The sequence below is a fragment of the Anser anser genome (genome assembly GCF_964211835.1).
Source record: "Anser anser genome assembly, chromosome: 20".
Classification (NCBI taxonomy): domain Eukaryota; kingdom Metazoa; phylum Chordata; class Aves; order Anseriformes; family Anatidae; genus Anser; species Anser anser.
The window spans coordinates 3,592,633-3,616,848 of record NC_139741.1 but is presented as its reverse complement, the minus strand read 5'-3'; the positions used below and the strand labels follow the sequence as shown (position 1 = coordinate 3,616,848).

Sequence of the window (24,216 nt, the reverse complement as noted above, 5' to 3'; positions counted from 1 at the left end):
ACCAATTTAAATTTCTCTTCTTTGCTGGCCATCGTTTCACAAAATCTAGAGGATCTTACTAAACTTCAGATATCCTCCTTTCTCAAGTTAGATTGAAATAAACAAAAAAAAAATAAGCAAGCAAACCAATCCAAAACAACCCAAACAACCTGTGAGGGTGGTCAGACACTACAGGATATTGCCCAGAGGTGGTGAAGTTTTCACCCTCAGAATTTTTCAACCCAGGACTGCTCCCAGCCCTGAGCAACCGGCTGCAGCTGGCCCTGCTGTGATGTGAGCAGGGCGTTGGACTAGACCATCTCCAGACCTCAGCTATTCTGCGAGGCTGCAGTTTTACTGGACTGTCAAAAGCCGGTTCACATCAAAGGAAAATGAGAGGGGTCAGGGGCCAGGTTCAGGGGTTAGGGCAGGGCTCAGGGTCAGGAGTCATTTAAACAGCAGCATAATAAATCTATGGCCTCGTCGTCTCCTTGACTTTCATCATTTATTCAGGAATGTAAGTACAATTAAGTGGCTTGGGTTATTTGCCTTAAAAACCCCGCTCAGGAATGTAGGCAAGAATATGGAAACGTCACGTGGTTAACAACACTGTTCAAAAATGCATCGTCTGTAATCCTATAAATATCCGAGATCAAATTCCAACCTCAACATTTTTTCATTCTGAAGTTTTTAAGTACTAGAAATAGGATTTCTATACGGATACATGAACAACTTTCCAACAGTGTTCTTTTAACTCAGACACCAAAGAAATACTTGCTTGTTAATAATTCAGGAGCAATGACGAAGATGCTTGTGTGTCAAATGAGAACGGACCGAGCGTTTGTTTATGCAACTAATTTAACATTTCCTTGTCTGTCAAGTTCCACAATGGCAAGTTCTTTTAAGATTCGTATTCTTGAGTCAGTGGCTTTCATATTCATCTTGTTCATCTGCGAAACACTCAGTGCGGCACTGTAAGGCAAGAGCAAACTATTTAGTAAAACCGGGTATCAAACAGCAGGTCCGTCAGAAAATGGCTAAAAAGCCTATATTGTTTAAAGAATGATTTTTAGGAAGTGTTCCATAATTCTCCTAATTGTTGAGATTGTCATCAACTTTACTGTGCTGCATTAATCTAAGATCACTTCCTAATCCAACTTTGGGATTAAAGAGACAGAGTTTCCGAGCTTAAAACTTCCTCACTTTTGCCATCGCCTTCAAGAGATCTGCAGCACTAATCCCAGGAAGGGGTCAGGGCTTGTGGGAGAGATAAGGGGTGGTGGTGGTGGTGGAGTTCAAGGTCAGGCTTTACCATTAGGATTTTGAAAAAAAAAAAAAAAACAAAAAAAACAGCCTGTTTCTGAAGAACGTGACATTCAGTATTGTAAATTATCCAATTATAAATGCCACTTTTCTGCAAAGGAATTTAGGGTGTTTTGTATGATGGCCTAACACTTTGGGGTATACACCTAACCAGCAAGGCCATCAGGGAGCAAGATCAAATTTCAAAGTTATAACAGAGCAGCAAATGGTTAGCTAGCTGTTTGTGTTTCATTTGAAAATGATGAATTTCTTTACAACTTATAAAATTCTTAGTAACGAGTGGCTTTAAGTCTTACCTGTTCTTATTTACAATGAAGTGGTTAAATAGCTCCCTGTACAAATTGTTCAAGTCTGCTAGTTTAACAGTGCTTCTGATACTCCTTGGTACCGACATAAGCATTTCCTCAGTCAACGGTTTGAATTGTGACTCTAAAACATTGGAAACAGAAGGTATTTGTTTCTTCAGAAATCAGGCCAAAGATAAGACAGTACTTTCACTTCTTTTTAAGAGAACACTGAAATAGGTCTCTATGGCCTGACTGAGAGATTTGCCCCTGTTGTACTAGGGGCAAAAGAGCCCATATTCGTCAGCTGAAGTTATTTATAATAATTGCCTTTTTCAGAAAGTACAACAGCTTAAGTTATTAATTGCTGAATTCTAGGTAGTAACTTGATATGTTTAAATAGCAGAGAACTATTAGAGTTCAATATTAGAGGTGGAAGTCTTAGGAGAGATTAGTATTAATCCCAAAGGTTACTTACTGGGGCTAGGTGTAGGGGGTGGGGAGAATCAGACTTAATGGTCAACCGGGAAAAAAAACAGTGGAAAATTCTTCCTGCACTTACCTTCAGTTGAGCCAGGAACTACAGATCCTGAACAAAATGGCTAAAAATAAACAAGACATAATGTTAGGATTTCTTGGAGTTTGGTTTAGAAAGCAGTTTCTGCAATTTCATTTCTGTATTAGCAATTACATTTTACCATTGGATAACCAACGATCTTGCAGCCACTGCAGCCAACAGCGGAATCTGAGGCATTAAACAAATCCTGGTTTCAAATAAAATAAATTTAAAATGGAAACAGGAAGATTCATATGCAAGTCAGATGAACCTCTTCAGCTTTCTCCTTTGCATTCCAGTACAGATGTAGTTGAAAGCACTGCACATGCAGCAAAGGAAAAAAAATGGCTTTCCTATTCTCAGGCAACCTTCAGAGACTGACAGTCCTGACAACCTAAAGGTAGCTACACTCAGCTCTCCTCAGCCAAAAAAGAAATACAGCACTGACAAAAAATCCCAGGACCTTTGTGGCATCTTTCCATTCCTTCTGCCTTTCAGAGAACTTTTAGAATATCTTCAAAACACGCCCATTGACAACATAGGAAACAATACCAATTAAACTGGCCTCAGCAGGAGTAGGATACAGCTACATTTTGCACTGGGGCTGTTTATGCCAGCTGTATCTTAAGTGCTTTATAATAATGGAAAGACAAAAACATTTTTTGAGCATTTATCAAGGTTGGGGAAGATATTTGCAAACAGAGTGAATGAAGCAGAAAGGTACTGGAAGGCTTTCATGCAAACCAACCGTGGCAATTAAGGGAAGAAAGAGGCAACCTTTGACAGAAAACTAGCGGGCAGGAAGAAGACACGTAGAAAAAGATAAGGTCATTAAGACCATTATACTCTATTGACTTTCTTCACTATTTTGCTTTTATTGTGAGACCCACACCAAACCTTTGCAGATAACTATACCAAGACTCTGTGCTTCAAGAAGCTCTGGGAGAATATCCAACTTTTTAACAACTATTAGTTTAGATTTATGTTCTTTCACATTACAGTTAGAATACACTTAAACTATTGCTGGTCATATTCCAAACTTTATTTAAGATTTCACAGGAAATTAAATCATCAACTTAATCAGTACACAGTAAAACTGGAAAGATTTGTGAGGAACTTGAGCTCATTCTGAAAAACTCCATTCAATTGAGTGATATTAAGGTACAGAAACAGCCCCTTCTGACTTGAGTTGAGCTACTCAGGATTAATGGTTTCTGGAATACTGACACTTGGTGGCCTAATTACCTCTTCCACTAGCGATTCCATTTCTTTAACAGTCTGACAGGTTAACTGCTGTGCTGCAGTCTGTTCTTCTTCTGACAGAGGCAAGCGCTAGAAAATAAAAAGATACCAAGAACTCTGATACTTCCAGTTCCTAGGGTGATGATATTTACAAAAGAACTCAGTGTTTGCGTAGTTGTTTTCACATGCAAACTAATAGTAGATTCCTACTTTGCTTCAAAGGAAAGCAAGTTGACAAGCTTAGTATTTCTGAAAATCCAATCACAATATTCCTTTAACACAATACTAGAAATGACTCAATGAAAATAAAATGAATTATTCAATAAAAAGAAGTATTTCACTTGAAGAGTTAAAGTTTCTCCATAATAGTTTAATCAATTTTTGTTTCAGGAAACAGTCAAGTACAAGATCTTCATCAGCTAAAAAGTCTAAATGTAACTCTAGAGACACAAGAGTCTTCCACTTTAACAAAATCTTATATGTAAATTATTCTTGGCAGCATATCCTTGGAACACAGAGAGAGAAAATATTTTTTCTTCCTGTGACATAATAACTGCTGTCTTTTAAATCATTATACGGTATGTTTTATCTGTAAAGACTTACCACTATCTTGCCTACACCTGTTGACAGATTAAACACGATGGCAGGGCACTGTCATCAGAACGCTGATGGAAGAGCTCAGATCCAGGAGAATGCTTTAGTCACACCAATCCTATCTCTGCCACTACGTTATCAATTAACATTTTTCAACTAAATCACCTTACTTGTAGAGGGACAAAAGCAATGCTTTCACAACCTTTTCAAAATTGTAATGCAGCATTGTCTGAAAACCACTTACAAAAATGTGGGGGGGAGTTCACAGGCATTATCATATTGAGAGGAAACGGTTCTTTGCACTACCTCTAATGCCACCCCATACGTTACAAAGTATTTTTAACTTAACGCATTTTAGACAGTGAAAAAACATGTCATTTAAAAGCTTTTTTAAAATTGTTTTTTCTTTCTAATTTCTTTACGGTAGCTACTTTTAAAAAGTCAGAGTAGGACTGCTCTGACACCGCTGTGAAACTATTCAAACATGTCATACTATCCACTTACAGTATAACTTTAATTCAGACTAAATACCACTAGTTTAACCAATGAGTGATGAATCAGGTTAGTGATTTACAAAAAGAGCTGCAATCTTGCAAACATTTTTTCTGATAAACTTTCTTCTTATTTTCTACGAGCCTATACATTTAACAGTTCCCAGTGAAACCACTCACATCTACACAGAGGTTACACAAACGCATGCGCCTGAGAGCCCATGTTACTAACATGAGACTCAGCGTGACAGCCAAGTTACTAAAATGAGGCTGCTACCTGAAGACCAGTGTGTTGCTGTAGTGTCTGAACCATCTTCATTGTGTTCTCTAGGGCAGCACGGATGCCGTTCATGGATTCCCTCTGCTCTAAGGAAACTTTTTCCAGCTGCATACATAATGTTTTATAACGAGATTTCACCACTGAGAGTTCTTCTAAGAGAGTAACCGGGTTTTCCTATGTAGAAATTAGAGGTATATTTAAACTGTTCAAGAAAATTTATGCTGCACTTAGGATTTAAAAGCATAAGAGTCAGAAAAACTAAAATATAACATGAAACAACCCTTTACAATGAAAAGTGCATTTGAGAGTATTTTTTACCTATACATTTAGTTTTTCATATGCACAAACGATAGGTGGTGTTAATAAACCAGTGCAACTCTGTGGTTCCATAATAAATACATTACTATGTTTGTGAATTTTAATAGCTTTTCTGATTTGGAATAAATTAGGGACTTCTAAATAAAAAAGATTATTTTTCCACTATGTCACAATATACATGGAGGCAGGGACTTATTTGTGAAGGCTTCTACACACTGCCATTTATCATTTTCATCTTTCTCTCATCCATCCCCAGCCCTGTATTTAGTTACTGCTGACTAGCAAGTGTGTCTTTGGTCTCACAGTAAGGATGAGTTATAGCTAAGATAGGATACCCTCTGTAAAAATTAGGTGTTAACACTACTTCTAATTTCTCAAAGCAAAACATGGGAGAACTTCATTCACTATACCAAGAATTTAGGGTTTTCTGACAGTTTCTGCACTGAATTCATATTATGCCAGTTATCTTGGTGTGTGATGCAAGAAAAACGTTATAATAGTAAAAAACTGTCAACTAGATAAAACAACATTCACATGTTTTCATATTAAAGAATAATACCTATTTATTACCACTTCACACAGAATGCAATAAAAGTTATTAATTTAATTTGAAAATACTACCTCTGCTGACGGATTATCAGGAAGACTTTTCATTATTTCAAACTCCAGTCTGTGTTGAATATAATCCAGATCAGATTCTGCCTTCTGGAACTAAAATATTTAGGATTAGCCACAGTATATTTACAAAGAAATGCAGACAAACCCCAACCATTTGCCTTTCCGGTATTTCAGGAAAGCAGAAGACAGATGCCTCCTCTGCTCCTCCAATCTATTCCATTAGATGATGGTTGCCAATTACGCTGACACACATCTAGCCTGAAAAGTACAAAGCAATAAACTTTGAGACTTCTAATCCTATAATTTTAGAAGTTAAAACCCGTCATCCAAAGAGCTATAAAGTATCCAGGTAATAAAAAGCAACGCAGTGGGAAATCACTTTGCAGAATTACTTCGATACCTTACGTGTAAGCTCTCAGCCTCAGACATTACCCCATTTGTCGTCCCCGGTACAAATGTAGGTCTGGACACGAGCTTTTTCCTCTCGTGTGCCATTTCAACAGGCGTATACACACACTTCTGATTGTAGCTTCTTTATATTTATCTAACCCAAATTAGCTCGTTGCTCACTTTACATCTTGCCTCTACTCTGTGTTCCTACAGTTCCCCAAGCGCATGTCAGCGTTCCCATCCATTCCTGCATTACGTGCCCTTTCAGTGCCAAACCTCTCGAGGTTGTAAGCAGCACTCCAGAGGGAAGTTACAGCAAGACACAAGAACAGTGCATCTTTTCTCAACAGATCTTCACATATTGCAGAAGACATTTGATTTTTTTCCCCCAATATCAACATACATTCCATCAATTTATAAAGCTGTTCCTTGGCTAGTTACTTTTCTTTTCAAACATTACGAATTCTGCTAGCTAAACCATAATACTCGGTTGTTTATCCAGCAGAAACTATGAATAAGTGTTGAAGAGCAAAGTGTATCAGAGATCTTGTTACTAATTATATGAGGAATGAATTCTCTCAGATTATTATAGTAACCATTACACATTTTATTATTCTCCAGTAAGCCAGAGCAGATAATAAATAGATAATAGATAATAAAATTGATGACATCACATTTATTTCCTCAGGATAAATAACCCACCAGAGAGTTATCTAATTGCCCTGTAAAACAGTCTGCTGATAGCATTATTACTTAATTAATTTTAGCCTGCGATTTTAATACCTATTAAAGACTCCTCCTCTAAAGAAAGGCAGTTTTCCCAGTTCACAAAAACAAACCAACAAAAACTCATTATTTTCTTAATGTAATCATTTGGGAGATTTTACAGTCATGGAAGAGACTATGATGAAAGCAAGTTCGAAATGCTTGGAACTTACTGCGCTCATGGTAGCTTTCACTAATTACATTGAGCTTAACTCTGAAGTAATCATTATGACTTTTAGGATCAAAATACGGCTGTTTGTTAACTGCACCCCAAAGTATTAACTAGCAGTGCTTACAGCTAAAGTGACAAACTTCAGTGGGCTTTGGAGGTACGATAAAAAGGGAAGAATAAAACTTGTTAATACACTATGTTTTTTTAAAGAGTTCATGAGGGACTTTTCCTAACGGATCAACTGTTTCTGTGCACCTCCATTAGCAAACATTTTTTGTTTTTCACTTCTAGGGACAGGCACGCCGGAACGATCGTTTTCTGCTTTTCTCCATCTCTTTCCTCTGACTGCTAACTCTTGGGAATGCAGACGATGTATATGGGTGGCTTTCAAAATTATCCATGAAGCTCTGCTCTTGGAATATTTCAACACTGATAATTTGAGATTTACAGGATAACAATAAGCCATTAACACTACGCTGCTACTGTCATTCAGGACAAAAAAAAATGAGTATTATTTCCTAACTATTTATCTCTTGCTGTATCTCAGGAAACACACACCTGCAAGAATCTCACCTTAGCGTTATAGGTCAGGACCATTTGTATGATGAGTTCTGTACAACAGTCACACAGAAAATGCACTTTATGAGATGTAAAGTTGTAATTTACTCACAGGCTTAGCAGAAAGTGTTAGAAACTGTGAGGCAACTCTCAAGTCATTGCTGCATGCTCTGCTTTCAGATGCTTTGACAATACTATTGCACTGCTAGCTGTAAAGTACAGTAGTGCAATAAAGTCAGAGCATTCGTTAGCAGCAAGAATTCGGAACAAGTAATCAATACACTCAAAATACGTATTGGAAAAAAAAAAGTCAGCGGTTTCTGTGGGTCAGACATTTGGTAAGGCAACATTCACCCAGTCCTAATACAGACATGCAAGAACCTTCACGTTTCAAGACATTCTTATTAGTCATAATCACTGTCATTCCACTGACCGGAAGAAAAAAAGGAAGAAAAACACCCAACAAAATGCTCAACATATCTGTCAGAAATTCATTTTTGCACGATTTGCTGCTCTTTTAACTGGCAACTGCATTTCAAAGTTTATGTAATTTTAGGTTTGTCTCATAGCATTTGGAAATGGTAAACCTCCATCAGATAGATGTTTTTAAACTGTGTTACAGAGAACATTTTACGGACACACGAGTTTATTCGGTCACTTTAAACTGCACGTAAACACACACTCATTTCCAAACACTGTGGATATAAATTATCACTGGGGTTACCTCGTGGCTGTTAGAGGACCACAAACTGGGGGTGTATTTCATACGTCTCCATAAAGATGCTTCTCTTTTTAATAAAACCAGTAACTTGATATACAAAGGCTGAGGACTGGGCGGGTAACACTGACAGTGTTACGGTTCTTAATAACAAAAGGCAAGGAACAGAGGAACGGGGAGCAGAGAGAGGGATGATGGCTGATGCACGCAGAACAACCTGAGCCAACTTAGGACGTTTCTGTAGAAAACCCTGTAAGAATCCCGTACAGCGCTCCTTCCTCTTTGCAGGGCACTTACTTCTAAGGACACATGCACAGAGTCGATGGGATTTGTCATTAAATACCACTTAACATTTCTCCTTGGCAAACAACTAGGAGACAGTGAGTGCAAAAAAATAAGTTTTCAATCCCATTTTAAAGTTGGTTTTCAAACCAGCTGTGGTCTCAGACACAACAGTGACTTAGGACTCGCGGCTCCGTGAGTAACGCTGATAGCATTGCTGGCCAATGCCCTTTTAACATTGCACTGCTTTGTGTACGATCACTAGTAGTACAACATAAAAAGGGCACTGGACAGACACCGCTCAGAGAAAAAAGTAGGTCCAGTACAACAGAAATACAGTCATAGAAATTAACTGAACTGCTCTGAATGAAGCACTCTCACGGCATCTGCCAGTTTATCCATTTGGTATCAAGTTTTACTAAAGGAATGTCCACCAAACTCAAGTTTCTTCCACTGCACACCACTGAAGTGCATACTGGGAAGCATTGCTAATGGGTCAGCTTTACAATCTGTCACCTAATGAATCTCATCTTACAGATGTTGTGGTTCATTCAACACTTGTTGTTATTGTACTTTGAGCACTAGCCTCAGATAACTGAAGACTACCTGGCATTTTCATTCACATCGTTCTTTTTAAGCTCCTACACAAGAGTTTATCCCTGGTTCCATGAGACTAAAATGAAACTTTTCAGGAAATGCACGTCAAAACCTCTGGGGAAATACAAGTGTTGTTTTATCACACTTCTGGGGAGAGATCCAACCTCCCCGCCAGCCCGGGTGGAAGACACAGTAAGCAGAGGGAAAAGCAAGGGACATAAAGCTACAGTATGTGAGACGGTTGCCAATGTACGTATTTTGCTTCACTTAATGACAAAGAAACGTTACACTTTTGAATAAGGTTTGCATATAGGAAACTGGTAAGCGAAATTGTTCAAGACGTATTTAAAATACACCATTTTTATAAAAACATGTAAAGTTCAAAAACATGGGTGAAGATGCACGACAGAAGTGCCGTGGGCCACCCAGCACTGCTAAGGGACGGCAGCCGGGCACACCACCTCCCGCGGGAAGGAGTTAACAGGAGACTCAAACAGAAAAGTGTTAGGCTAAGGGAGTAAATTTAAAATTCAGTTGGGTTTTCAAATGGATTCCCCAGATGATTTTGGATAATCAGGACAGGGGGAAAGACCAAGCCAGAATCACCAAACCTTTGGAAGTTTGTATGAACCATCTGTGCAGGTAATTGACCCCACTGAGGTCTCCACACTTCAGTGCAAGATCCTTTTGGTGTACTTGTAATGTAGATCGTAAGACAATGACACATTACCATCTTCTTCCACAGGCATATACAAATTCCCCTGTTAACTTTAAGGGCAGCTAATCAAAACACCTCTTTAATTATTTACACGTCCTAAAGTGAGGAATTAGAAGTCCAACTTTAAAGGCACAGCTTTCACTAAAACAGTGAAATAAACCGTAACACCCTAAAAACAAACAAACGACAAGAGCAAAACCAAAACCTACTACGATGACAACAAACACACAGCTAGCCTGCGTGTTTCGAAGCAGAATTACACAGAAAGAGAAATGTGTTACAAGGAAAAATGAGATCACTCAAACCGGGCTTTTAAAACAACAACTAACAAAAGACACAGGGAGCTGAAGCACACACTGTGGGCAGGGCTGAGGTTTTGAATCTGCAATTGGAACAACTTCAGAGCTCTGACAAGAATGCAGTATGTCACTGAAGTCAAATACTGTGTGCATTACCATTCTGAGTGTTCGGTATGATTACCGCAGGTCAGTAACTGCAGGAGAACAAAAATAACCGCAAAAGTATGGCTCCTTCAAAATAAAATCTGTTTTAAAGTGCAATTAAGCTGAGAACTAGATAACAGTTTGAACCCTCTGATACTTCAAGTGATGCAGGCACTCTGGCATTTTTTCAGATTATTATATTTTACTTCTTAACGGAAGTAACATCACAGCTTCAACTATTTACCCCAAGTGACTCCCTAGTACAACAACACATGGGTCACTCAGTGAGGCGACAGAGGCAGGTCAGCAGGACAAGCTCCCACGTTAACAACATTCAGCCCCTTCTTTCTTTTCAGGCCACCCTTACTTGCCCACTGCTGCTAATGCTTTCGGGGATGCGCTGCACTGGTAGCGTAGAAAAGTGACAGAAGGAACAATAAAAAGTAAACTAAAAGTTTAAAGGAAGCATTAAGCAGCACGCTAGCTCTGTGTATCAGAGTGAAAGTCTTGCACACATCAGGTTAAGGGATAATGCTGATGTACAATATTCCCCATCATGTTCTCCTGCCGCTCCTTCTATTTTTCCAGATTTTTTTTTCTCCACTTTGGTGATGTGTGTACTGATAAGGTCTAGGAAACTCTTAAACTCTTTCCTTTTTTTTTTTTTTTTTTAAGAAATTAAACCCAAGGTTGCCAGAGGGGAGGAAAAAAAAAAAGCACACACAAGGAGAAATTATTCTCTCTGTAGTGAATAACGTACTTTCCCCCATCTCCTGATGAGGCCATTTCTGGTTTGACAATTGATGTACCTAACGGACAATTAAAACCACAGAACTTTTAAATTTTTGGAATTCCAACATTCCCTGAAGTCTCCATGCGAAGAAAAACCAAAAACCACCACAAAGGAGCACCGTATTTTGGAGAATTACCTCAGCGCGAGCATTTTACCTCACACACGGACTTATGAATGAAATGAAGCACTTGTAGGCATAAAATATCGTGGAAAACTTCAGCGGAAGGGAGCTGCGAGGCGGCTGCCGAGAGCCACCACAGGGAGCCCGGGCTGCGGAGGCCACCACAGGGCCCCGCTTCCCTCACGGCTCCGGCGCCCCCCGAGCCTCCAGGGCCCCTCGCAGCCCCCCACTGGCCGCGTGTCCCCCCGGGCAGCCCGGTGCTGAGGGCGGGCGGCCCGGCAATGCCCGTCCCGGCCGGGCGAGGCGCTGCGGGCGGCTCCCCCCCGCCCCCCGGTGCCGGTCCCGGTGCCGGCCGGGCCGCGGCCTCCCCTCAGCGCTGGGCGGGAAAACGCCGCTCACCCCCCCCCTCCCCTCCCCCCCCGACCCGCCTGGAATGGACCATCCCAACCCGCCTCCCCTCACCGCCCCCCCCACCCCCCACCCCGCGGGGACAATGGGACAGCCCAGGTGTGAGTTCCCCCCCCCCCTTTCCCCCCGCGCTGTGAGGAATGGACTCGTCCGGCAGCGCGGCGCTCCACGTCCCCCCCCTCCCTCCGCGCGCGCGGCCGGGGGGGGGGGGGGCAGCGGAATGGAACGGTCCAACCCGGCCCAGCCCGAGCCGGCCGCTGTGAGGGCCGCGCCCCCGGTGCCCAAGCCGCTGCCTCCCCCCTAAGGGCCGCGGCCCCCTTCTACCCCTCAGGAGGCAGCTCCGGGGCTCGGCCGCCGCCCCCCGGCCCCGCCGCCGCCCGCCCCGGCCTCACCATGGTCTCGAGCCTGGCGAGCGCCGTCTCCATGTTGAATAGTTGACATTCCTCAGGCGGCGGCGGGGAGATGCCCGCCCCCCGCGCCGCGGGCCGCGGAGAGACGGAGGTTGCCATTGGGCAGCTGTCAGTCGGAGCTCGCCTCCCGTTGGTTGGGCGCTGAGGGAGGGCCGCCGCCATTGGGCGGGAGGGGATGTAAACCCTCGCGGAGGTACGGGGCTGTTCATTGGGCGCCGCGGGGAGCGGAGGGCGGGGATTGGCTCGCGGAGGGAGCGCCGCGAGACGACGTTGGGGCGGAGTGGGGGCGGGCGGGGATTGGCTGGCGTAGCGAGCGCTGAGCTGCTATTGGCGGGAGCGCGGTGCTCGTGCCCTCCTCCTTTCCACCCCATTGGCCTTTCCCACCTCCATCCCGCATCTGATTGGTCAGACTCAAACCCTTCCACCCAATGACGAGGGCGGAGCAGCGCCAGGCCCGCGATTCCCCCCCTCCCCATCTCCCTTCACCTCACCCGTCGAGCTATGGGGAGGGGGCCCGCGTCCTCCTAGCGACCAATCAGCGTGCGGCTTACGCGGGGGGAAAGGGAGGGGACGGCTGAGAGCGGCGCTCCCATTGGCTGCGCGCCGCGCGGGGCCCGGTTTGAATCGGCGGCGTCGGGCGTGAGGTGAGCGGCGGCCGGGGGGGGCCGGGGGGAGGACCGGGGCCGGGGGGGGAACCAGGGCCGGGGGGGGGAACCAGGGGGCCGGGGATCGAACCAGGGGGCCGGGGATCCCGGCCCCCCGGTTCCCCCCCCGACCCCGGGCCCCCTCCCCGACCGCCCTCGTTCCGTGCCCTTTTCTCCTTATATGGCGAAATTGCCGCCCCCACGTCAAATTTCACGTTTTTTCCACACGCTCACCGTGATCCCTCCGTTTCTGACAGGAATGGCCAAGTACAAACGTCGACGGAAAGCCAGAGCCAGAGCGAAATGTCGCCTGACAGGGAAAGGAGGTGCTGCCAAACCCCCCGGCTCGGGCTGTGCCGTGCCGCAGTAAGAGGCTCCGTTTTTGACTAAATTTTTGATTTTTTTAACTTAATTTCTGCGTCCCCTCTTTGCTTCTGGTGGTATGTGGAGCTGAGGTAGCAGAACGGCGTCTGGAGGCTACCGAGAGCCTGGCCTGGATGCTGTTGAGCTGTGTCAGCTTGTGTATCTTCTACTCCTCCATCTATTGTTAACTTTAACGTGTAGGAGAAGCAGTTAAGATTTGAAATATTTCTTCTTTTTTTAATCTGTTTGGTGCTGGAGCACTTCTCACAGTGTTTGCTAGCCTTTCCTGGCCTGTGTGCTCATGTTTACTATGCTGGCACCTGCTGTTGCTAGTAGTTGTAATTTGCTCACTGTTATCTTTTTTCAAAGACTGAAACTATAAATATTTAAATAGGAATATAATTATGACCTCATTCTGAACTATTCTGTTCCAGGTCAGCAGGTGATCTTCCGCTGGACCCATCCTCTGTCCCAAGCCATCCATCCTCACGCTGGTCAATAGCCTTGCCCAGTGTAAAAAACATGGTAAAACCTCTTACAACAACGGTGTCGTTTCTGTATTGCTGGTGCCAGAACACTGTTGCACAGGTAAGTTTTATGCTTTTTTGTTTTTTCTAGTGTGTGAGGTCAGCCTTAGAACTCAATGCAAGATATGTCAAATTTGAAAACTAAGCTGTAAACTTAATTATGTCTGTTGAAACATCTAAATATATATATGGTGTTTATTGGTGAAGGAATAACTATGAGAAAATGTCTAAGGCCACCATAGACATTAAACACTTATGTGAAATTGTATATGGCAGCGTCAGCAGGATTTGCAGTGTCAGGGGTTGCAGTCTTCAATAGCAGAGGTGACCGTGTTCACTTTTCACGTCAAATGTGAATTACAGCTTAGAATTACTGGATTAAGTTAAAAGGCTTTCTTGAGGAAGTCGCTCCTTGGGTTCCTGCCAAGGAAGTATTTGTTGAAACTGTGTATCTTCATGTTGTGCCTTTCTGTTGACCTCAGTGAGAAGACCCTGTGACAGAACTTACATCAGTAGTCAGGCCTCTGTATCTGGAAATATAACTGAAAATATTCATTTTGTTTCTTTTTATGCTCAGAGTTTTAAGGTAGTTAAAGAGACGATATTTCCATCACAAATCTACTTAAGGGAGCTAAACACATTCAGAGAGCAGCTGGAAAAATTGGAAACTGAATTTTCCAGACTACAGGGAATGCTCCAGGTCAGTGTCAATCCCTTTGGGGCAGGGTAATGTTTGCTTGTGTAGGGGTCTGTGGTCAGTGAGGAGAAAATCAAGACCTCCTCTCCGGGGAGTGCTTCACCTCTTCACATTCAGCATTACTAAGCTGCAGTTACTTGATGGCTAAAGGGAACTGGTTTTCTGGTGAGCATCCTAAGAGGGCATCTATGTCTTCTGGATCAAATGAAGCCACAAGCTCCTTTCTCTTAAATTCTACCTGCTCTTATCAGTGGATTTAATATTCTCTTGTTTGTTTATATTTTCAGATGAATGGAGTTGTGAATTCGTCTTCAGAAAATTCTATTTGTCAGAAGTGCAATAAAACAATGCTGGGTGCTCCTGTACAAACGCAGATGGACCCGCTGTCATCCACGTGCGTGCCTCCTGCAGTACAGCTGCAGCCTGTGTCTGCACCCCCTCCGCCTCCTCCTCCTCCACCACCACCACCACTGCCTCCACCAAAACTGTCTCCAGCACCTCTCCTCCTCAAACGGGGCAACGGCTCTAAAGCGCTTCTGGTAGGGAGTAAGAAGGTTCTTCTGTTTCTGCACTCCCGGCTGGGTTCTTTGGACCCAGTTCATCGGGAACGCGTGTCGTCGTGAAGGATGGGTCGCTTGCTGATCCTAACTGCCCTTCCAACCACCTTTTATTTTCAGGAGCCATCACGAAAAAAGGATGTGCCAATGCAGATCACTCTCAAAGATCTCCTGAATGTAAAACTTAAGAAAACGGAGAGCAACCTGAGAATGGACAAGGTAAACCAGAGGATATATGGATAAATGGTGTATTGGGGCCAGCTCTGCACTGGAATCAGTGTATTTCCTACGGTGCTTTTCTTAGCACTTCATAGAATTCTTCAATAAATGAATTCTCTTGTAAAAACTCAGGGATCAGGTTTAAGGAATCTTCTAATTCTGCATGTGGGCATTTGAAATGAAGAAATCAAGTGACTAATGTCAGCTGATGTGCAGGACAGGTCTAATTTTACATTAAGGGCGTGTAGCTTTATGTCTGTGTTATCAATATATTTTGCACCTTCTTTTGCCTATCCAAAATCTTGTTTGCAGAAGTTTTGTTTTTTAAATAAACCCTATCTTTGTCCAAGGTGCATCAAAATCTTCAGGATGCAAAAAAGCATAAAAACCCTACGCATAGAAATCTCTCAGAATATCAATATTAAATAGATCTCGGATCAGCGAGGCCTTCTCAAGTTTATCTGTGGTAACATTTCTTTTCTAACTCCAGGCAGGATCACCAGTGAAGACACGCAGGGCATTAATTACAGTCTCAGATTTACAAAGTGTTAGTCTGAGATGTAAATCCAAGCCATCAGCTCACATTACAAACTCCTTAACGTAAGACACTTTCTTCCTTTCTTTGTTGTTAGATTTTTTTTTGTTCAGAACAGATTTTTCTGTTCAGAACAATGATGAACACTATTTACACAGTGGAAAAAGTTTCATTTTAACATTTTTTCCAGTAGTACCCCACCTAAAAATCAGTTAGATCTTCGAAAACATCTTAAGAAGGTCAATATACAAAGGTAAGCCCCATTCTGTTCTTGGTCTGGTTTTGTAACTGAAATTAGAGAACTAATTTAATTAGAGAACTAATTCCCCTTGTTCCCAATCTTTTCAGAAGTCCGGGTGGCACTCCACTAAACAATAAAGAAAACATTGAGTGTGGGACCGGGTTGACACCAATAATGACACAGGCACTACGGCGCAAATTTCAGGCAAGTTGTGATGTGTTTGTAACGATGAGCTGGCCTTAAAATCCATACAGTTGCATACTGACTTTTGTCTTACGATGCAGTGCCGTTGGTATATGTTAGGTAATCTCTCCATAATTCTCATCCAAAAGTGCCAAGTACCCACAAAGAGGGGTTCTGGTTCTACTGAGTCCCATTTTAATGGTAAGGAAACTGCAGGATGGAAATGCCCTTCCCCATCTTTAGTTATTTGACCTTGCTAAGAAGAAAAGTTGCTTTTTTGATGGCCATTCTCGTGCTTTCAGTGCTATGTCCAACATCAGAGTTCCAGTTTCCAGGAGGACAAAATCTGAGGGTTTATAATGTCTTGAGGATTGGCCATGTCTGTTTTCTTTTATGAAGTGTCAGTTAAGAATTATATTTTATCTTAGTAGCAATTAGTACTGAGTTCATTTTCCAAGATCTGACCCTGTTCTTGTTTTACCAGATGGCTCATCCAAAAAGTCCTTCACCAGCCCGGCTGAGTGCTGCAAGCAGCTTTGATGAACAGAAGTAGGTTTATGGAATAATGTATTTTTCGTTTGTGGTCAGGAAGCCACTTGAATCCAATTTTTATGTCACACAGACAATGAATCTGTAAGTAAATGCAGTACATTTGAGAAGGGGGCATTTTGAAAACGCTCTTATCGGAAATCTGCCTTTTTCAAAGGCAACATATTTCCAGTGTGTCTCAGACTGGTTCCATCTTCTCTGATAATGGGAAAAAAAAAGAGTGAAATTTCCTGAGATTTTTGAGACCTGGCTGCTGCTGAAGCAGGGACTGTAACGTTCCTGGCATTGATTCTGCTTGTAATATAAACGTGTGCTTGTTTATTGACATTCAATATTGCTTTTACATTTTTTTGTAACAAGGATCTCGATGGTAATTGTGTAAATCCAAAGAAAAGCAGTTAAGCAGTGTTATTAAAGTGAGAGCCTACAACTTCCCACAGACAATTCAATGACGTGATTAAGAGTGTACTTGTGATGTGTGTCACTTTGGGCTGGTGTCTGACCAGCTGTTGTGTTACAAGAACTGCGCTGCTTTGATGCAAGTAAGGGGACGGCTCCTAGAGTGGTGTGATGAGTTCCCCACCAGTGGCAGACACATGAGGTGCCAGCCCCACAGCTTCCCCCTGCTCAGGACAAGGACTTGCCTTCAGCAGACCTTGAGGCTGCTTTCCAGAGAGCCACCACTTTGTGTAAGTCCAACGGCATCCTGGTTTTGTCAGGAATAGTGGGGCCAGCAGGGCCAGGAAGGCGATTGTCCCCTTGTACTCTGCTCTGGTGAGGCCGCACCTCGAGTGCTGCGTTCAGTTTTGGGCCCCTCCATACAAGAAGGACAGCGAGACACTACAAACGCATCCAGAGAAGGGCCACGAAGCTGGTGAAGGGCCTGGACCACACGTCCTGTGAGGAGCGGCCAAGGGAACTGCGGGTGTTTAGTCTGGAGAAGAGGAGGCTCAGGGCAGACCTTACTGGACACTGGTGGTAGGGTGATGGCTGGACCAGATGATCTTGGTGGTCTCTTCCACCCCTAAGGATTCTCTGACTAAGCCCCTGGGTGCGGTGGCACAGCAGCGACCCAGCTGCGGCACGGGCTGCCAGCCCTCTGCGGCTGCCCCGAGCCTTTGGCGAGCATCGGGAGAGGAACCAGGCGGCACTCCTGGCACTGCGGGTACCCCCTGCGGGCTGCCCCGGCCTTGGACCCCAAATCCAGCCCGTGGGGGGGCGGCACCACCTGCCCGCATTTCCCCCACCCCCCTTTCCGCTTCCCGCCGGGCGTGCGGGGCGCAGGCTCCGCCTCGGCCTCGGCGCAGGCGCGGGGCCGGGCCGTGCCGGGCCGATCGGAGCCGTGCCGGGCCGTGCCGAGCCGGGCCATGCCGCTGCCGGGGCCGGTGAGCCTGCGGGAGCTGCTGCTGGCGGCCGCGGCCGGCGCCGAGGGGAGCGGCGGGGGGGCGGCGGCTGCGGGGCCGGGGCCGTCCCCTTCGTCCCCCGGCGAGGAGGAGGTGTGCGTGGTGGGCATCTTCGGGAAGACGGCGCTGCAGCTGTGCTCCGAGAAGGCGGCCCTGGTGAGCACCGTGTGCGACCGGCAGGTCTTCCCCCTCTTCGAGCCGGCCGACCCCGAGGAGGCTGGAGATGCCGCTGGGCCGGAGGGCGAGCCGGCGGCCAAGGACTACAACCAGCTGCAGGCGTACTACAGCCAGGAGAGCAGGGTGCTCTACCTGGTGCTCACCTCCATCTGCGACACGCCGCAGCTGCTGAAGGCCTGCGGGGACCTGGCGGCTGCTGAGAGCAGGGAAAGCGCGGCCGGAGGGCCCGGGCCGCTGCCCCACGCCGAGGCTCACGAGTTCTGGAAGCACCAGGAGAAGCTGCACTGCCTGAGCCTCCTCTACCTCTTCTCCGTCTGCCACATCCTGCTGCTGGTGCACCCCACCTGCTCCTTTGACATCACCTACGACCGCGTCTTCAGGGCGCTGGACGGGCTGCGGCAGAAGGTGCTGCCCTCCCTGAAGGCTGCCATCAAGGACTGCCCGGTCGGCAAGGAGTGGAAGCTGAACTGCAGGCCCTGCCCGCCGCGCCTCCTCTTCCTCTTTCAGCTCAACGGGGCGCTGAAGGTGGATCCGCTCCCAAGCAGGGGCCAGGACCCCTGCGGCCACCTGGAAAAGCCGCCCCCCAAGAAGCACTCCCCCAAGAGGAGGTTGCAGCACGCCCTGGAGGACCAGATCTACCGCATCTTCCGCAAGAGCAGGGTGCTGACCAACCAGAGCATCAACTGCCTCTTCACCGTGCCCGCCAACCAGGCCTTTGTGTACATCGTGGCTGGCGGGGCCCAGGACGGCGAGGATCCTGTGGCCATGCTGCTCGATCAGCTCAGGAGCAACTGCACCATGAGGGAGACGGACTCGCTGCTGGCTCCCACCCTGTCGGGACCCAGGAGGTATCAGATGATGCGCCACGGCAGGCAGCAGCTGTCCTTCTACGCAGAGAGCAGCAGCAGCAGCTCCAGCTCCTCTGGGCAGCTGGTGGACTGCACCCTCAAGGAGTTCTTGTGGCAGCACGTGGAGCTGGTGCTCAGCAAGAAGGGCTTTGACGACAGCGTGGGGAGGAACCCGCAGCCCTCTCACTTTGAGCTCCCAACCTACCAGAAGTGGGTCGCTGCGGCTCTAAAGCTGTACGAGGTGACCATCGAAGGCAAAGACGATGACCCGACTTCTCTCACTGGGGAACTGAGCTCCAAAATCATGGGCAGCATCAAAGTCTTGGAAGGCTATTTAGATATAGACACCAAATTCTCTGAAAACCGTTGCCAGAAAGCCCTCCCCATGGCCCACAGCGCCTATCAGTCCAACCTGCCCCACAATTACACCATGACGGTCCATAAGAATCAGCTGGCGCAGGCCCTGCGTGTGTACAGCCAGCATGCGCGCGGCCCAGCCTTCCACAAGTACGCCATGCAGCTCAACGAGGACTGTTACAAGTTCTGGAGCAACGGGCATCAGCTGTGCGAGGAGCGCAGCTTAACTGACCAGCACTGCGTGCACAAGTTTCATCTGCTCCCGAAAGCAGGTAAAGAAGCTCGGTTGGGATTGATTCTCGTGGTTTAATTTTGTACCTGTTTTAAAATGTCACGTCTCAGGGTGAGAGCACCAGCTCCTGCGTGTTTATGGAAGATGAAAACATGGGAAGGACGTGAATGTGGAAGCTTGGCGCCACTAAAGCTTCATCCTCCTTGAGTGGCACTAATTACAGCAGAGCTGTTGTGCAGGTTTCTTCTACGTTGCCCTGCTGAGATGCCCACTCACAGCCAGGAAGGATCATTCTGATTTGGAGGCAGTCTAGCTTCCGTGACCAATTCAGGCTCATCCTCTGCAGCTCATTGCACGGGCTGGGACTGTATACGATGCGTTTGCATCGCGTAGGACTAGGACATCAGAGAAACCACAGATGGTAGGGGACTGTTTTTTTTGTCAGTGTTATAAAGGCGTAATCTCCAATAACTGTTCTCATGGCTTTATGCCCTTGCATCCTCTAAATGCTATGTAAGACAGACACCACGACCCCACTTCTATTGAGCAATGTTTAGGAACAAGTTTGCTGTTAGTAGTAACTTTGATTCTCAATTGCTGATTGGAGGTGTTACACGGGAGTTCTTCTAATAAGAAATAGTGAACAGAAAGAAAAATATTTCCAGGAGAGTAAAAGTGCCCTCCACTTCCTTTTTAATAGCTTGATAGAGTTCAATCAAGGAATAGAAAACTGAAATACGTATTGCAGGCTGAAGATGTCTTTATGCCTCTTAGAAAGCTTCTAAAAGCAAAGCAGATTCAGTTGAGTGGTAAAATCTACACTGGAACCTTTTATACAAAGTGGGAAAGAGAGAAGGAGTTGCTATATATGTATGTAAAATTACTTATCAGCAAGGAGGAGGCAGTGAATTAAGGGAATCAAAGAATCTCTTGAACTAGTGAGTGATTTATCTGGGGTTTGATTGATTTCCCTTTTAGGTGAGAAGCCAGAAGCAGACAGAAATCCTCCAATCCTGTACCACAACAGCCGGGCTCGTTCCACTGGTGCCTGTAACTGTGGAAGGAAACAAGCTCCTCGGGACGACCCCTTTGATATCAAAGCAGCAAATTATGACTTCTACCAGGTAACTATTAAGTCTCTGTTTTTGTGTCAAGCAGTGCTTTGCTTCATCAGCAAGGTCTGTACTCAGATGTACGGCCACAGATGAGTTTCCTCTTAACTTTATCAAGTTGTGAATGGTGCTTGGGGAAGAGATTCTTGGGAGCAGGAATTCTTTGCCTGATGGGCTGCGTGGGCAATTTCAGTCTGCACCACTCCATGTCGACAGGAGGACCTTCGTGTGTAGCGGTTCACGTGAATTTTAAGCCCATCGTACCTGGGCTGTTCTCCCATTGCCCCTTCGATTCACACATAGCACACGCCTCTTGAGCCTTAATTGTACCTGCTAAATACTGTGACTCTAAATTCGCTTGTGCCAGAGACAAATTAGAAAGTTAACCGCGTTTTCTTTTCCATAGCTGCTGGAAGAAAAATGCTGTGGGAAACTGGAGCACATCAATTTTCCTGTGTTTCAGCCAAGCACACCTGACCCTGCACCTGCTAGGGACGAGTCCTCGCCTGCCCCTCCGGAAGGCGAGATTGAGAAACTAAAAGAAAAAGAACCTCAGACTCAGGGAGAAAGCACAGGTCTGAGCTTGGCCCTCAGCCTGGGTCAGTCGACGGGCAGCTTGGGCACTTACCCGCCTGACGCCCAGGGTGGAGGGGACAATGCCGAAAGTCACGGGCAGAGTGGGGACTCCAAAAGTGAGAAAAGGCCGAGCCTGGTAGATCGCCAGGCATCCACTGTCGAGTACCTCCCTGGGATGCTCCACTCTAACTGCCCCAAGGGCCTCTTGCCCAAATTCTCCAGTTGGTCACTGGTTAAGCTGGGGCCTGCTAAGGCTTATAACTTCCACACGGGCCTAGACCAACAAGGCTTTATCCCGGGAACAAACTATTTAATGCCTTGGGACATTGTCATCAGGACGAGAACTGAAGATGAAGGAGATTTAGATACCAATTCTTGGCCTGCACCTAACAAGGCCATTCCTGCAAAGAGAAGCGCAGTTGTGATGGGAAGAGGGAGACGGAGAGATGACATCGCTCGAGCTTTCGTAGGATTTGAATATGAAGATGCACGTGGTAGGAGGTTCATGTGTTCAGGACCCGATAAGGTCATGAAAGTGATGGGCGGGGGGCCAAAGGAATCCGCCATCAAAGCCCTCAATTCTGACATGCCGCTCTACATCCTGTCGTCGACTCAGGGGCGAGGGCTCAAGCCACATTACGCTCAGTTCATGAGACTCTTTGTGGTGGTTCCGGATGCTCCGCTGCAAATAACATTGACGCCTCAGGTAAGAAATGCAAAAGGGAATGTGGTCACTGCAGAGGGAACGTTGAGCGTTGCAGCATTGACTGCAGGACTGGAAGGCACAAAGGTGATAGGCAAAGGGTGGCAGCGGGGTGCAACAAGGAGCTCTTTCCAACCCAAAACAACTGCAGTCAAGTTCTCCAAAGCAGTAGTCGCAAAAAGCGCCCGAAGTATCTGTTTTGTAAACAGGTATTTTTTTTTTAAACTTCAGGATTGGCTTATGCCAGCTTTACACTTTATATAAAGTAAGTTTTTAAAAATATATATTTTATAAAGAGTGAATTAATCACATTTGCTCAGATTGGGAAAAAAAGGTAATTTATTTTTTAAAAAAGATGTCCAGTGAGCAACGACTGTAAGAATTAAATTAATAATATTAAAAGTCAGAGAAAAGCAGTGACTCATTGCTGAGACTTGTTATTATTATTTGTTACCATTTGAATTTAGGAGGTGAAAAAGTGTTGTGTTTTTTTTTTTTCGCTGACTTGGAGGGTCTTTTTCCTGATTTCAAGTGTATATTAAAGAAATGGAGGAAAAACCTCCACTTATGCTTTTTTTTTAAGGCTGTAACATATGGGCAGGTGTATCATCCTTCAATTACTGCTGTATGAAATAGTGTGTACATAGGTGGTCATTATTTGTTAGAATATGGCAAGAAATCATATCGGTGCTCGTTGTATGGTACTGTCACTGAGTCAGTACCAAATGCGTTCCATATGAACGGTGGGAGGGGAAGCAGATTTGGAACATCTTGTAGCCCTTCTAGCTGTTCGAGAAGTGCTACAAGATCCTTAATACGGAATCACAAAGCAACGGAATTGGCTTCTTTTATGGGAAATCTTCAACTAATCAGGTATGAACCTGTTTCTTCTTAGAAGTTAAAGGAAGAATACTGACTGAAATGTGACTCCCAACAGCCAAAATTCCACCAGTATTATAAAAACATGCAATTTAGTTCAGCAGTTGCTTAATTTTGTTCTTGTCCTCCTGCCTTGCTAATCTCTGAGGTTTTGTGTGTGAAAACTGTCAGCCATCTGACTCCCCAGGGAGCGTTTCAATTTATCTTTTTTAGAGGAGAGTGGGATGCAGTGGAAGAAAATTAATGCCATTAGCAGTCTATCATGTTATTGTTTGGAACTGAGGCAGGAATTGAAGGTTTTGTTTATGCTGATACTTACTTTTCTGTTCCCAGGTCACACCTATATCACACCTTATGACTCCTAAGGGTGTGTTTTTACTTGGAAAATCTGTTAGGCTATGCATTGTAGGTTCCACATGTCAGTTGCTAATGTGAATAAGGCTTTCTCAATCTTTTAATATGAATTATACATGACCTATATTAGATGTTGCTGAAATCCTTCAGCACATGGGTTTAGTTAATGGTTCAGGCACATCTGTGCTACAGTACTGGAAATCCCCTGATAACGCAGTGTTTAGTGCGTTGGAGGGGCATGGCTTGTGTTTGTGTTAAGGTTTTACCAATGACAGCCACATCTGCAGCCTTAAATTCAGCATCTTGTCAATGGTAGAAATGGAATCTTGTGGATGGCTCATGGTAGTGGCACAGTGGTGTCCTGGGATGTGCTGAAGTGGGTAAGATCTTGACTGTAGGCAAGACTTAGAGACTTAACAGACTTCCTTGGATTCAGTCGTCTCTTAAGTTTTTATTCTAATGATGTCTAATTATCTACCCATTTCCTTTTTGTTTTCAGGTTCAGCCAGGGCCACCACCTTGCCCTGTATTTTACCCTGAGAAACAGGAAATAACCCTTCCAGCTGATGGACTCTGGGTGCTTAGATTTCCTTATGCGTACGTGACAGAACGTGGACCCTGCTTTCCTCCAAAAGAAAGCCAACAATTAATGAGTTACAAAGTTCTTCGAGGAATACTGAAAGCGATTACACAGTAAGAATTGTTCTGGTAGATTGATTTTAGTTTAAAAAGACGGTCTTCAACCCAAATTATGGTTTTTGATTCATGTTTGTTACCTAACAGTTATCACTGTGATCTAGTGAACCCCACTGTATTTCACTGGAACACATTTTGGAAATAGTCAGATATCAAAGCGGAGAAGTGAATCAAAGAAAAAAATGTAAGTCTTCTGTTGAGTCAATTTTTGTATGTAAAAAATAAAAGCTGGTTATCATCCTGAGCCTATATTATTACATGTTCTGATGATAATGCTTTTCCCCATCGTGTCTTTTTACACAGT

General features: G+C 45.0%; 3 protein-coding genes across 6 annotated transcripts; 2 read left to right on the top strand and 1 right to left on the bottom strand.

Moving 5' to 3' along the window:
* Nucleotides 1–465: 465 nt before the first annotated feature.
* On the bottom strand, nucleotides 466–12,237 carry SKA2 (spindle and kinetochore associated complex subunit 2). Of its 2 annotated transcripts, XM_083806322.1 has the most exons (7): nucleotides 12,043–12,237; nucleotides 5,689–5,778; nucleotides 4,747–4,923; nucleotides 3,388–3,474; nucleotides 2,149–2,188; nucleotides 1,599–1,731; nucleotides 466–951 (listed from the first exon to the last, which is right to left on the bottom strand). In XM_083806322.1, the coding sequence occupies exons 1-7, from the start codon at nucleotides 12,220–12,222 to the stop codon at nucleotides 825–827; spliced, it is 834 nt and encodes a 277-aa protein (XP_083662448.1). In that variant the 5' UTR covers nucleotides 12,223–12,237; the 3' UTR covers nucleotides 466–824. The 2 variants fall into 2 exon arrangements, with proteins under 2 accessions (XP_083662448.1, XP_083662449.1); XM_083806323.1 differs by lacking the exon at nucleotides 1,599–1,731.
* Nucleotides 12,238–12,553: 316 nt separating this feature from the next.
* On the top strand, nucleotides 12,554–17,024 carry PRR11 (proline rich 11). Of its 3 annotated transcripts, XM_083806318.1 has the most exons (10): nucleotides 12,554–12,704; nucleotides 12,962–13,070; nucleotides 13,502–13,655; nucleotides 14,172–14,294; nucleotides 14,579–14,830; nucleotides 14,969–15,067; nucleotides 15,558–15,667; nucleotides 15,793–15,855; nucleotides 15,951–16,047; nucleotides 16,511–17,024. In XM_083806318.1, the coding sequence occupies exons 2-10, from the start codon at nucleotides 12,964–12,966 to the stop codon at nucleotides 16,577–16,579; spliced, it is 1,074 nt and encodes a 357-aa protein (XP_083662444.1). In that variant the 5' UTR covers nucleotides 12,554–12,704; nucleotides 12,962–12,963; the 3' UTR covers nucleotides 16,580–17,024. The 3 variants fall into 3 exon arrangements, with proteins under 3 accessions (XP_083662444.1, XP_083662442.1, XP_083662443.1); XM_083806316.1 differs by lacking the exon at nucleotides 12,554–12,704 and having other exon boundaries at nucleotides 12,812–13,070; XM_083806317.1 differs by lacking the exon at nucleotides 12,554–12,704 and having other exon boundaries at nucleotides 12,813–13,070; nucleotides 15,796–15,855.
* A 141-nt stretch (nucleotides 17,025–17,165) lies between these two features.
* Nucleotides 17,166–24,156, top strand: SMG8 (SMG8 nonsense mediated mRNA decay factor). Its single transcript, XM_083806294.1, has 4 exons — nucleotides 17,166–19,632; nucleotides 20,571–20,716; nucleotides 21,111–21,986; nucleotides 23,716–24,156. The coding sequence occupies exons 1-4, from the start codon at nucleotides 17,943–17,945 to the stop codon at nucleotides 23,911–23,913; spliced, it is 2,910 nt and encodes a 969-aa protein (XP_083662420.1). The 5' UTR covers nucleotides 17,166–17,942; the 3' UTR covers nucleotides 23,914–24,156.
* Nucleotides 24,157–24,216: the final 60 nt, after the last annotated feature.

Excerpts from the sequence above, each read along its gene's own strand:
- SMG8 (XM_083806294.1), top strand. The coding sequence starts at position 17,943 with ATGCCGCTGCCGGGGCCGGTGAGCCTGCGGGAGCTGCTGCTGGCGGCC. Across the intron at positions 20,717-21,110 it reads CAAATTATGACTTCTACCAG|CTGCTGGAAGAAAAATGCTG; the intron begins GTAACTATTAAG and ends TCTTTTCCATAG. Across the intron at positions 21,987-23,715 it reads AAATAACATTGACGCCTCAG|GTTCAGCCAGGGCCACCACC; the intron begins GTAAGAAATGCA and ends TTTTGTTTTCAG.
- SKA2 (XM_083806322.1), bottom strand. The coding sequence starts at position 12,222 with ATGGCGGCGGCCCTCCCTCAGCGCCCAACCAACGGGAGGCGAGCTCCG. Across the intron at positions 5,779-12,042 it reads TCGCCAGGCTCGAGACCATG|TTCCAGAAGGCAGAATCTGA; the intron begins GTGAGGCCGGGG and ends TAAATATTTTAG. Across the intron at positions 2,189-3,387 it reads TGGAATCGCTAGTGGAAGAG|CCATTTTGTTCAGGATCTGT; the intron begins GTAATTAGGCCA and ends GTTTATTTTTAG.
- PRR11 (XM_083806316.1), top strand. The coding sequence starts at position 12,886 with ATGGCGAAATTGCCGCCCCCACGTCAAATTTCACGTTTTTTCCACACG. Across the intron at positions 13,071-13,501 it reads TCGGGCTGTGCCGTGCCGCA|GTCAGCAGGTGATCTTCCGC; the intron begins GTAAGAGGCTCC and ends ATTCTGTTCCAG. Across the intron at positions 15,068-15,557 it reads GCAACCTGAGAATGGACAAG|GCAGGATCACCAGTGAAGAC; the intron begins GTAAACCAGAGG and ends TTCTAACTCCAG.